Source organism: Lygodium microphyllum, chromosome 12 (assembly GCF_053477565.2).
Source record: "Lygodium microphyllum isolate KBCC chromosome 12, Lygodium_microphyllum_v1.1.10, whole genome shotgun sequence".
NCBI lineage: Eukaryota > Viridiplantae > Streptophyta > Polypodiopsida > Schizaeales > Lygodiaceae > Lygodium > Lygodium microphyllum.
The window spans coordinates 140,959,308-140,973,155 of record NC_141146.1 but is presented as its reverse complement, the minus strand read 5'-3'; the positions used below and the strand labels follow the sequence as shown (position 1 = coordinate 140,973,155).

The 13,848-nt window shown below is 42.1% G+C and overlaps 1 protein-coding gene across 5 annotated transcripts in view; it reads right to left on the bottom strand.

Moving 5' to 3' along the window:
- Positions 1–13,365, bottom strand: part of LOC148028358 (Metallo-hydrolase/oxidoreductase superfamily protein) — a 122,297-nt gene extending 108,932 nt beyond the window's left edge. For 4 of the 5 annotated variants that reach the window (XR_015692718.1, XM_087690172.1, XM_087690173.1 and 1 more), the window contains exon 1: positions 13,037–13,365. Coding sequence is in view for 3 of the 5 variants with exons in the window: in XM_087690172.1 (XP_087546298.1) it covers positions 13,037–13,209 (173 nt within the window). In the remaining 2 variants the exon portion in view is untranslated. The remainder of the gene's footprint in view (positions 1–13,036) is intronic. The other variant, XM_087690176.1, reaches the window with a different exon arrangement.
- Between the last annotated feature and the right edge of the window lie 483 nt (positions 13,366–13,848).

Below are 13,848 nucleotides of genomic sequence, written 5' to 3'. Positions count from 1 at the left end.
TGGTAGGGTTGAACTCGCATAAGTTTTTACTCACCTAAAATGATAACGTTATCACCTTACCTCACATGAAATGATAACTTCTACACACATAAAATGATAGGGTTATCGCCTTATTTCACATAAAATGATAGCTTTTTAACCAGTTCAACGCATGAATAGTCATTTAGAATTCACGTTACGCAATTATGGTTAAAAGAAACACATGAAATGTTAATTTCTGTTCATAAGATACATTTGCTTCGTTAGGAACAAAACCCTAGGACTTTCATAGACGCAAGTCACATGTGATCCGCTGCATTAGAAATAAGTACTCATTGCCAGGAATAAAGAGAGATAAAAGCTGTTTAGGGGACAACTATACTAAATGCACAACGTGAATGATGGTTGGGAAATCCTGCATAAAACCGCCCTAAGAGAATTGGAAGAATCGCATGCATCTAAACCGCATCTTGAAAGTTTAAATGAGGAATCATGTGTTGCCATGTATGTTAACTGAGCTTGGCGGGAATTAGAGTTTATAAGACCCTTGGTTGGGTTGCGAATAAGGCATATCCATTGCCTTCACTGACCGCTATTGCTTCAGTTAGAGACTAGGACCCTAAGAAAGTATAAGTCAACTTACCAAGACCATTTGCTCTTATTGAAATTATTGGGATTTTGCCAAGCCGCCGAAAGACCCAAGATCGCATACTGGGCATCTGGGAAAAAGGAGTCACACCTTAGTAGTCCGTCGCACAAACTACCTTCGAAATATTCGTGCTTGTACTTAGATACATCATTTGATTTCTTCACTCAAGGAACTAATTCAAGGAAAACACTAAATGCTTCAGGTTGAAAGCCTGGAGGGAGAGGCAGAAACAGTTACCTCCGACTGTTTGCCTGGCCCTATCCAAGGGGGTTGTTAGCCGCGCTGGGTATATGGACCTAACCCGCCACGAGAGGTCTCTCCATGGGTACTGCTTGGAGCAGGAGGACACTTGGATGCCAAGGGAGGCTCTGGCTGTAAATCCCTTGCCTCTGGATCCCCTACAAGAGGCCGACATAACTCGAGATGGGATCTCGAGGCCCGTGTACTAGTCTACGGACGGAACTTGAAACAGCGATCTTGTAGATTGTTGGGATGGCCTTCGGGCATGATGTTGGATGTAATCCGGAATTTTTATAAATAAAGAACATATGCTTGAGAAAAAGGAACTTGCTTGACATTGTTTTTGTGTCAGTGCCTAAGTTACGTGAAGGAACCCGTGATTAAATTGTTTAATTAAGGGAGCTGATTTTGCATGTCAAAACGTAATGTGTTAGGTAATTAGATAACTAAAATAATATGAGGAAAGTGCGGTGGACGTGACTCAGATCCGTCCTACGGAAGGGTGGTCCCGGTTAGCTCGGAACTTTTTTCAAATGATGAGATGATAAGACAATGAGGACCTAGAGACTTGCCGGTAGGAAAGGAACCCTGACCTTAGGTCGATCCCAAGTGGGAACGGCTAGACTCTTCCGCTTGGAGCAGACTCGGGAAGACCTAGATCGCAAACCCTGTGTCATTCCGTGCGAGTGCTAGGCGGAGCCTTCTAGACCCTCCTCCTAATGGGCTGCTAAGACGTATCCCGCAATCGAACAAACGGGCACATTACAGAACCAAAGATGTCATGTTGAATTGCTTGCATGAGTGTGTTGAGAAAGCATTGGCGTAGTTGTCGTATGCAAAAGATATGATATGGTACAATATGATAAAATATAGTATTAAATGGTACCTTAAGATTTTATAAGATACGATATGATATTAGTATCAAAAAAACTTGCTTTTTTACAAACTACAAATGATAAAACACATGTTCAAAGTCAAAATAGCAATGACTTAGAGTATAAGATGTATACACGAGGTTATACGTCAGAATTAGCATATCCTAGGCCCTAGTGGTTGCATGCATAACATACACTATAACTAATAAGTTACATCATACATGGATAGATCATATGAACAGATACAAAAAAGAGAGAGGTCTAGAATGAGATATGATCATCACCGCCAAGACTATCTTATCACAGTACATAATATCGAGCACCACTAAAAGAAGCATTATGAGACGGACCCCATACATCCGAGTGTACTAACTACAATGGATTACTCACAAAATCAAATCCTGAAAACAACAAAGTAAATTTAGGGACACAATATACCAATCCACATTCTCTCACATCCAAAAGATTAAGCAAGATTGCTAAAAAAAATTAGTCAAACCCTTCATAGAATTTCTAACTACTTGATATTCTGTCAAGAACTCACTCTTGGCTTTAAAGTTTAGACTCCTTATATATGACATACTCGCTAACAAATTTTGAGCAAGGATTCAATGTTATCTTCCTCCTCTTAAACCAACAAACACAGGAAAATGTGCAACAATGATACTTTACTTCATTCATCTTACATATCTAAATCCCTAAGATAACACACATGTTAAATTGGTCCAAATACAATAGTATTACCTTGTAAAAAGTGAATTCTTCCTTTGAGCAGTAGAGGAAGCATGCAATTTCGTGCCTCATCAATTAAATTTTGTTTTACATTCAAGACTCATGAAATGCGACAACAATGATCCAAACCGCTTCGCAGTTAATAAAATCCATTTCATACGTCAGTCAATCCAAAAAACTTGACGAAATCACGTTTCATACATCCAAAAAATTCGTTTAAGGCTACGCGAAGATCAAGTTCTCCTCCTCATCAACCTCGTAATGCACACTCACAAGATTGTCGCCTACAGCATTCACCAACACAATGCACATAAAGATTATAAATACTAAATTGTAAAGCAAGAAGTTGAAAACAGCAATTTGTCTTATCATCCATGAGTAAGCATTTACCTCCTTGGAACTACCCATACTAAGCATGGCCCTCATCATGCCCAAGTTAGTGCAACAATAAACAACTGCTCCAACTATCATGTGCTAAGTCAATTGCGAGTCTTGACATGTATGAGAGAATAGGCACTCCAATTTCTCTCAAATACACCCAAAGAGCAATCCTAGAGCAGGACTCTCATGGCCAAGGGCTGAAGAGTCTCTAGTGCATAATCAAAATTCTACCACCAAAAGAGAGCCTTCACAAGTGAATCTCTCCTCCAAGAAGTGGAAGAAGCAAATGCCACGCCCTCTGTGATCTACATAGCACCCAAGCTCCTCTAGCACTACATTGTGGTCATCCATGGACACCACACAAATTAACTATGCCAGCTGGTTTGATCAAAGCAGTCTATCATCCATAGTGGCTAGCAATTAGTAGGTTGAATACACCAAAGCTGCAAAACCATGGGTGAGCTCATGCATCCATCTCCATCTCCTGCCTGCTATGTGTACAAGGTGTGCACTCTATACCTTTGTAATCATTGTGTAAGCCCGCACCTCTACCAATGCTACTCTAATGAAGTGAATGAGAAGGCCTATGTGTATGGAGATGCTCATCTACAAAATACAAACACAATCATACGACAAGTGCACAAACTGATAAAGAAACACAGTTAGGATTAGGGTTAACATAAAGACAATGAACACGAAAGATAATGAAATCCGAATAATGAATGAATAGATAGAATACTCAATGTAGCAAACACACTATGCAAGATGAAAACTAACCCCCGAACTCCCTTGTCTCAAGGACCAAGGCAGCAAGTATGACCCAAAGAGTGTATTGTACTTTGACGGATCTCAAAATGCAGCAACCAACCTCCATGAGTCACTGGCAATAGCAAACACAGTAGTAGGTGACTGGATCAGTGACAAACGGCTTACACAACAATTGAATTCAATCTACAGGATGAAGGCAACAGCACAGCAGCTCCAAAAGGCAGGTGTCCAAGCGACGTAACAAGCTGTATGGACAACGTAGACTGAAATGCAGTAGTAAATGCTCACACTGATAGCTAGCAATAGCAATTGATAGTCAAACACAAGCAACACGACATGGAGAACAAAACAACATTTTTTCTTGTGTTTTTTCGAAGGTATTCTTGAAAGACATTTATGGCTGACGAGTACAATAGGTGGGATCATGTGGATTGAGACCATGAGGATCGTCACAGCTACAACCAAGCCCATGAAGATCGGCAATCACAGAGTCGTGACCGTGAGGATCATTGGATGTACCATGACTAGATTCCTTCTTGACTAGGTTTCTTCCTCACCAACATCTTATTATTCTCTCCCTTCTTAATCTTCTAGGGCTACCAATCCCCGATTGGTAGTTATAGCACTCATTGTTTAGCTATTTGTTCTACCCTTTCCACCCAAATCCCAAAAGTTGAATGGGATGAACTACCCTTCTCTATGATCAAGTGCATCCTCGATACACTTGATCTTTGGGATTTTATTATTGTTCCTAATCTCCGGCCTATTATGGATCCCCATATTGGAGCGAACTTAAACTTGACAACTTTATGGGATTGATTGAATGCCAAAGCCCGCTTTTTTCTCTTTTTGAGTTGTGCAGATTCTTTGCTTGTGCATGTAAGACACATTCGCACCACCACAAAGGTCTAGAAGAGATTGGTATCTCTCTACCAAGTCCACACATTCGCGCATCACAATATCGCTCAAGTTGAAGCTACGACAACTCTCTATCGCAGATTCCCCTACAATGAATGTTGGAAACTAACCAACCATGGAGGAGAGAGAAACAAGAGTGAGAGTAGACAATGGAGCAAATAGTGTGAGCTGAAAACGATAGACTATACTTGCTAAACTAAAAGTCATAGAGTGAAAGTACAACCTTAGGTCTAAGATAGACCAAACCCCAAACTTAACTGAATTTAGCTAACTCTATAGCCTACAACTAACTCTAAGAGTGGTGACACAACTTATTAACATAGTTGTGCACTACACCAACTGACTAAAACACTGGGCACTACCCATAGAATCGGTCAATTCTAACACCCCCCTATAGTGGTAAAAACTTTTGAAAAGCCTCAAACTTCTCACAAGGAAGTACTTTGGTGAAAATGTCTGCAACATTCTTCTGTGTAGGGACACACATCAAACTGATCTCTCCTACATAGCATCTCTCTCTAATATAATGGTCTATATCACTATAATAGCACTCTGACTATCAAAAAGAAGTGGTGTAGGATCCTCCAAGGAAATATGTAGATCAGCCAATAATCTACGCAACCAAACACATTCCATTGTTGCAGTAAAGGCTGCCCTGCACTCAACCTCACAAGACAAGGTAGGCACTATAGGTTGTTTCTTACTTAGCCATGAAATGTATGAACCGCCCTAACTAGTATTTGAATCACCAGCCCAATCCGAATCGCTATAAGCCTGTAAGTGCAAGTCTCTCCCCCGAGAAATAATAAAGCATATGATGAGTATCTTGCAAATATCTGAAGGTCCACTTGACAACTTGCCAATGTTCTATCCGTGGACTGTGCATACCTGCTCACCTAAGATACTGCATATTATATGTCAGGACATGGGTTGCAAAGATAAATAAGACAGCCAACAGCCTAGGTGTAAATTGTAGCATCAAACATCTCTTTATCATCATGCATGGATAGCTTGAGTGATGGCTCCATAGGAGTTCACATAGGCTTGCAATCTTGCCTATTAAACCTATGCAAAAGCTTATCCACACACTGCAAATGTGACATGATAATGCCATGCTAATTATTGGTGAATTGAGTCTGCAAATAGTGGTGTAAACAACCTATATCTGACATAGCAAAAGTATGTTTCAATTTAGCCTTAAAATCTGCAATCTTATGCTCTTTTGGTCCAATTAGCAACATATTATCTACATATAGAATGATACCCAGCAAGTTCCGCCCCTTCATTCTTAGTGTATAGAGTGGATGCAGTTGGACTATTTGTGAATCCAATGCTAGCCAAATAAGCATCAATCTTAGTATACCATGCACAAGGAGCTTGTTTTAAGCTCATAACTACATATTCACCACATAAATCATCTACTTCCGAAAAATCAATTAAATGAGCCCCCCCTGCATGATGTGTTGCATTGTTGCATGTCTAGCAACCCTTCTAGTGCACTGAGGCAAGGCAAGATCTATTTTACTCTCCTAGAGAGTCTGTAACAGCCTTGTTGGGACTCTTTGTGCTGCATTTACAGCAGCCCTTTCTTGTTGTACTGCATGTTCCACTATTGGAGGCAAAGTATCATCAAATCCCGACTATTCATGAGCATGTGGTGCAACAACAACTTCTTGTAATAAATCTGTCCGGCCATTTTCAGCATGCTAGGACCCCAAAAAGTGGTGGATGCCTTCAAATACATCACCCAAGTCATGGATGGTTGGCATTTCAAATTGATCACGTGAAAAGGCTGCATTTTTAGCAAAGATCACATCCCTACTGACAAACACTTTCTTCATGCATGGATCATACACACGATAGCCTTTGCTTTCCGACCTATAGCAAATAAAAATGCATTTTGTGGCCTTGTCATCGAGTTTTTGGATTGCCACATGGACAAACTAGATAAAGATTATTCATGAAGCTTTTTTTTTTGGGAGAGAGAGAGAGAGAGAGATTATTTCCCAATGTGGAAGGTAGACCCGATGTAGTTGATTTGTGGCTAGTATCATGAGGACATGTATTTTTGAAACCTCAATATGTGAATTAATTTTTAATCGCATGGCTAAGTAAATATTGCACATGTGAGGTGTAACTGGGTTTAGAGTAAATTTACGAGCCCGGGACCCGAGGAAATCACGAGATGTCAAAGGCAAAAGTGCCTATAAGTTATGCTGCACGGGTACTTGGTGGTATCTAGTGCCAGTTGTCTATGCTTCCATTGCTGCACCACTTTTGACATGGTATCAAATTGCAGGATCTAGGTTCCTGCTACAATTTTTCTATTAATTACAAGTCTTTCTCCCCTTGCTAATCAGGCCTGCGTTTTTGAGACCAACAACCTGCATTTTCAGCCTGTGATTGGATTCCAACCTGCAATCGTCAATTTACTGCATTAAATGCTCCACCAGCCTGTGTTTTTCATTTTTTGCCCCTAACCATGGCTGGGTGACTATTTGTACATGCCATTTTTGCTCCATCAGACTATGTTTTTCATTTTCTGCCCCTAACCATGGCTGGGTGACTATTTGTACATGCCTCATTTTCTGCCCCTAACCATGGTTGGGTGACTATTTGTACATGCCATTTTTGCTCCACCAGCCTGTGTTTTTCATTTTCTGCCCCTAACCATGGTTGGGTGACTATTTGTACATGCCATTTTTGCTCCACCAGCCTGTGTTTTTCATTTTCTGCCCCTAACCATGGCTGGGTGACTGTTTGTACATGCCATTTTTGCTGTTTCTTGCCGTTTTTGACTGGTTTTTCTTCATTTTGCAACAATTGGCCATTGTTTCTGATCAGATTTTTGGTCACTGCTTGTGAACTCTCATTTTGTGAAGTCTTTGCTCTTGACTTGGCCGTACTCCCTCTCCATATACCCTGTATCCTCTATCTTCTCTTCTTCTCCTCTCCAAATGGCTCCTCTGTACACTCCTACAAATGATAAGTTACATGGACATGACTATCTTACATGAAGTGCTATGATGAAAGCCTAGTTTGTGCAGAAGCGGATTTGGTGCATTGTATAAGCCATTCCTCGGCCTTAGCGTCCTTTTCCTCTTCCCGAAAATTTCGATGAGGATAACCATGAGGAAGTTGTGCTTACATGGGATTCAGAAAATGCACGTGCATATTCTGCATTGCTTCAGTGTATTTCTAAAGAATTTCTACTAGCGCTTACCTCCTGCAAGAAATCACCAAAAATATGGTCGAAGCTGCAGATGTTGTACAAGGCACCTTCCCCCATGCGTGCTATGATCCATTATGGACAACTTTAATAGATGAAGTTTGAGCCGATGGACGCCATTCAGTCATTTTTGCTCTGTGTTACACATGTACAACCCTTCCAGAGGCACATCTAGTGGAAATGGTACCCTACGAGCTCCCCCCGAAGTTTAATGGAGTGGCCAATGCTTTGCAAGCGCAAACATCCTCTACACTTGTGAGCTTTACACATATGTCCTCAATGCTACTTGACCATGAGGCATCTTTGCGTTTATAGGGGAGGCACTCATCTCATTATGGAGATTCTAGTGAGGCCTTTATAGTTTCAGAGAGGGTTGACAGCGAGAAGAAGGCGAAGGCCCAATGTTATCACTATGGTAAGAAGGGACACTTGCGGAAGGACTACAAGGAGTTAGTAGCCTACTACATGCACATTCTCATCATTTGGCACGCTACTATGCATCTCATTGTGCAGACCATCCCTGAATGGATCGTAAGCTGACTCCATCGGTGGTACTTTACTACTTCACCACCACCTAACCATCCTTCATCACCCTTTCCCTCATCTTCAACACCCTTGAGTGGTTATGTTTGGTTTGTGTGTGTTGGATCTCACCATCCCTTTTCATTCTCCCCATGGGACATAGTTACTTGAAAGGCTGCAAACCATATCTCTCTCTACCACCAAACAAAAAACAAAAAACAAAAACAAAAAAGTTCATTGTGGTTCCATCCACCTTGCAAAACTTGGTAAATCACTAGTCAGCTAACGAGCACCCGTTGTCCGATGCCCTATCTTCTCTCGAGTGATCACTTAGACTCCCTTGGTAAGATAACCCTCGCCTCTATAGTAGGGATGTTGAGCTAAAAATTCATTACATACTACCCCAAAACAATAAATTACCAAAAGTTTCATTAGACAGACAGTGATTCTAGAGTGTTTCTGTATCCCACATGCAAAACTCTAATTTGGGAGGATCCTTCCACATCTATAAATAAAGAAGCTGCCTACTATTCAGCCCCATCCTTGTGTACAGGTTTCTCACTCCCACATGCAGATTTCAGCCATCAGCCACATTCCCTTTGCTCTCCATCCCCTGCAAACTGCAACATCATCCTCTCCGGCACCTAGCATCTCCATCCTTGCTATCGCCTTGCTCCCTAGGTGCCTCACACTACTATGTTTTCAGCTGCGAGTTGTGGCCTCCTGCAGTTTCCACATCATCGACACCTAGATCAACTTACATTTACAGCTCCAGAATTGGCGACAAGCTGATCTCCACCTGGCAATTGTATCAGCCTACGTTTTTGTAGCTGGTGTGGCCGCCTGCATCATCCTCCACTTCCTCTACTATCACCTAGGTCTCCTATTACCCTGGAGATTAGTGTTTTGCAATTTCTCACACTCGACATCTTTGGCTGGTGGTTATAGCACTCAAGATCTATCTCCAATGGATGTGGTCGAACTTTCTAGGTTTTCTCAGTGTAAACCTTAGCATATCTTCACGACTTCAAGGCATTTGAGTGTTGGGTCCTTTGGTGGATTCCAACACTCTTCAGCTCTGCCCTTGAGCATTATGTACACTCTTACATTCATTTACAGTATTCATTCACTTCAAAGTTTTTTTTTTTTTTGTGTGTGTGTGTGTGTGTGTGTGTGTGTGTGTGTGTGTTGAGTTTTTGAGTTTTGCACATCACTAAGTGAGTCTTTGTGTTTAAGTTGCGGTCGTACTTTCTATGTTTTCTCAATGCAAACCCTAGCATATCTTCAAGGGAGTGTAGACTTTAGGTATGAAATATGGCAAGGGTAGAGTGGGTAGAGGATCCCAATTTGGGAGAAACTAGAGAGGATAGGTGGTAGATTCAAATGGGGATGGGATAGAGGTAAATGGAAAAGAGAGGAAGATGAAGAGTATTATCAGGAATGGATGTGTCTTGATGTCTCTTTCGTCCTTCAAAACCCCCCCCCCTCTCTCTCTCTCTCTCTCTCTCTCTCTCTCTCTCTCTCTCTCCGTCTAACAAGATCAATTTTTGGCTAATGAGAGAGAACCTTTGTACTTTGGTTTTGGGGGGGGGGGAGGAGGGGATAGGGGTATTATTATACCCCTCTCCCCCTTGATTTGATCGTTCTCCCCCCTCAAGATTCTCAAGATTACATAGAGCACTGCTAAGAGTTTGTTGCTTTTTTCTTTATGATGGTATTCAACTCAAAGATTGGTTCAAAGCCATTGATCAATTTCGCACAAGACAATGAGTAGCACAACAACAAAGTGGATTTAAAAAGTGGCTTTTTTTTTAAACTTCTTTTGTTAAGGTCCTTTTTAACCTTAGGGCTTTGACATTACAAGCAATTGGACTCCGATATGAGTTTGCATGTCCACATGGGAACTAGGATGCATGTAGTAGTTGTGCTATGTGTGGATACCCTCATACTTATTACAAGGGGCCATGTACAAATGGTGAAGCTGACAAGGGATGCCGTAAAGGAGAAGTTTGTGATGACTGACATGGGTCTTCTACATTTCTTCCTAGATTGTGAGATATTATAGACTAAGAGGGGGATCTTTCTCTCTCAACAACAATGTGCAAGAGCTCTTGACTACCTTTGAGATGATCACAGACCGTCCCATCTCTGTGGAACCTAACAGGAAGATTTCAGCCTATGCAAATTCGCTATAGCTATTGATGCTTCTAGCTACAAGTGATCCTTGATTTAGCTACTCAACACTCGAATCGATCACTATTTTTGGATAGGTATGCTTGTTTGCAAGGTTTACAAGTGAGCCCAAGAAAACTCATTGACAAGCTACTTTAAGGATTCTTCAACTCAAGAGTACCCCCGACCTTAGCAATTTCTACCCCACAAGTATAAGAGCGACCACCTAGGTGTTGCGTGGATGGACAGATTATGATTAAACTAGGGATATTGATCTTCGAAGATCAATAATTGATTTATGTTTTCTTGGTGTAGGTGCTATCTCTTGGAGTAGCAAGTAACAACTAACAATGGTCTATCTTCTATCAAGGCAAAGTATAGAGGGACATCATGTATTACATATGAGACCGTGTAACTTTGGAGATTGTTGGGAAAGCTTGGCTATCACCGTCACTGTGGAGTACGATATGATAGGAGGCAGCTTGGTAGATCTCTTCACCAAAGCTCATCCTCGTATCAATTCATATCAGCACTCTAAATCCCTGAGCCTCATGCCACATCCGAGATCTCAAAGGGGATGGTAGAGGTCACCTCTTGGACAAGCATGTGGGTTGGATAGGCATGCAAGGCAGCAGACGAGCAGCAGCGCAAACAGTCTCACATAACGAAGGACATCATGGGTGGTAGAAGCAAGTGCACAGTGGGCAGGCCTCGGGTAGTCAGCCAAACGGATCAAACTACCACGTGGTAGTCCAAGCCAATTGCACCCAATCAGCTTGTTTTTTTGGCCAACTTGCAACATTTTCTCTCCACTTTTGACTATTTATACCTGCTGTCCACCATGGTCACAGCTATCACTTTGGTACTTGAGAGTCTGAGGCTTCAAGCTGAGTGCATACATACACAATGCCCCAAGTTATTCACTATTCAGCATCCTTCTTTTTGTGTTCTCTTCGTTTCTCTCTCCCATTTCCCTTCTCTCTACGAGTTTTATACGATCAATCCATGCACCCGCTTTTGCAACGCTAGACTCTTAACACTTCCTATGGGTTTGCCGGAGCAAGAGTGGAGAGCCACATGAGCAAGACACCTTAGCAGCTAGAGTGCTACTAGAGCAAGGACTAGGGTGCCCACAAAGGTGCCATGAACGTGTCAATCCTAGTGCCTTGCCTCTCCTACAAAACTATAGAGAGAGCTTGTAGTTGTACCAAACTTGCGGTGAATCAAGTATCTTGTCCCATGGTGCAGAAGTTGAATTCCTTTTAAGCCCCTCCTTGGATCATAGATGTTCTTTTTCCTTGTTTGTCCTTCAAAAGCCTCCACCACACTAGAGTCTCGTTCAAGGGTTTCCACCATACTAAAGTTTCCTCTTTTATGATCCAAGAATGTCCACCATACCAAAGTTTCTTCCACTATCTTGTGGCCAACTTGAGGCAGAGTCTGGCTACGGGTAGTAAGGTTTTTGGACTACTGGCCATTTGGGGCCTCAATGACCAATAATGTGATAAGCATGTCCTCCATTTACATGGAAATCCAAACGTCTCTAATAAGTGAAACTCTTTCTAGGCAAGAGCTTACCACAATGGAAAATCTTCGTGTTGAAAGATAATGTTCTTGAAGAATGAGAAAGTTCATTTTCATTAATCCTTCCACAAAAGATCTATGTAGATTTTGTCTCAAAATGCTTCATCCTTGCCAAAAATAGGAACATACCAAAGGCTCACATATTCCATGAAAGAATCCTTATGGTCACTATCTATGTCTCTTGAATAAGCATTACTTCTATGCCCACATCAGCCATGTGCTCTTGCTCTAGGCGCCTCTCCATTGTTTCAACAGCCTCTAGGAAACCTCAAAAGCCTAGGGAGTCATTCCCCTCTTTAAAGTCTAGGGAGTCATTGCAAGACTAAACCTTGCTCTTCTAGGCCAAATGACACTAAATGTGGATTTAAGAAGGCAAATCACTTCAATGTATCAAATATAAAACATGTTAAGTTTTGCTTTTACTAGTTTGTTTCTTTTGTTTTGTGCATGATGGATTTGATGTATTATCGTGTGGTTTCATGATGTCATTTTTTCTTTTGCTCTTTTCCTCTTTTTCACACTTCTCACCTTAGGCTAGTTATACATACCAAATGACCAAGTCCCACTTCGTACACCTTAACCAATCAAAACACTTATTTAATTAGGGGTTGAGTGTCCGCACAATTCACTAGAGAGGACATGGCATGCTATTTACCTATTACATAGGTGACCTCCCCACCTACTTTTGGATGAGGAATCTTGCCTGTCCACTTTGTAAAGTGAAAGTTATATGATTATTATTTTTTAGGTTTTTTTTTTTTTTGTAATGTGTCTTTTGGTATGTAAATGTATTATACCCATATCCCTGCCCAATTGTAAAAAGTGCATGCCCACGCTCTTGGCGGGGGGCTGGGCGTGTGTCACTTGTGTGTGTTAGCAGCGCTTACTGTAGAAAACAACTTTGGAAGGGAAGGGCGAGCGTCAATAGAGCAATAAAACAATTCCTGACCGTAGATCCAAAACAATCGAGAACGGTAAGGGCCGGACCTGTAGTTTCGATTTTTCTCCAGGGGGCTAGCGATGGCGCCGTGGCAGACCTTACAAGGAGGGTCTTCCGGATGCAGCAGGCATCTGGGGCTGGGGACTCCAGAGGAGCAACCGGACCCCAAGATAATCAGCTCCGATTCTGCATTGCACGCAGGGACGCCACCACCGGTCATGTCCTTCTCCTGCGTGCGTGCGTGCGTGCGTGCGTGCGGTGGGATGGAGATCTCCTTCTCTTCGTCGTTCTTGTTGCGTGCACGAATGAAAAAGAAGGGAACTTGGCTCTGCCACCATGCATGAAAATCATGAAGCGCCTAACACACTTTTTCCTCTCTTTTGCAAAAACCAATTCACGATTGTCCTTTAAATTTTAACTCTTTTAAAGGGCCCCACCCACGCCTTCAACTTTCCAAGCTTCACATCGTTTCATTTCGACATCTTTACTATTGGTTAAGGGGAGGTTGAGCGCGGGTGCCACGTGGCAGCCCCCACCTCCCCACAATAAAAAGAAGATAACGCAGGGGCAGGTGCCACGCGTCCAGCACCCGCCCTCACCCGCAAAGATCACGCCCGCGCCCGCCCCTGCCCACAAAAAACGTGTCCGCCCTCGCTCGGAAAAATCGCGCCCCCAGCACACCCACGATCTGCAACCGCCGCCCGCGATCTTTACGTCCCCGTCCGCATTTCGAAATGCATCTACAAGCGCGCCGCCTTGCATATTATATATTAATGTGTGTACGCATATTAATAATTAATGTGCATTATTACATTGCCAATGTGTATGATGCACTTAAATATATTTGTCGTTACTCTCT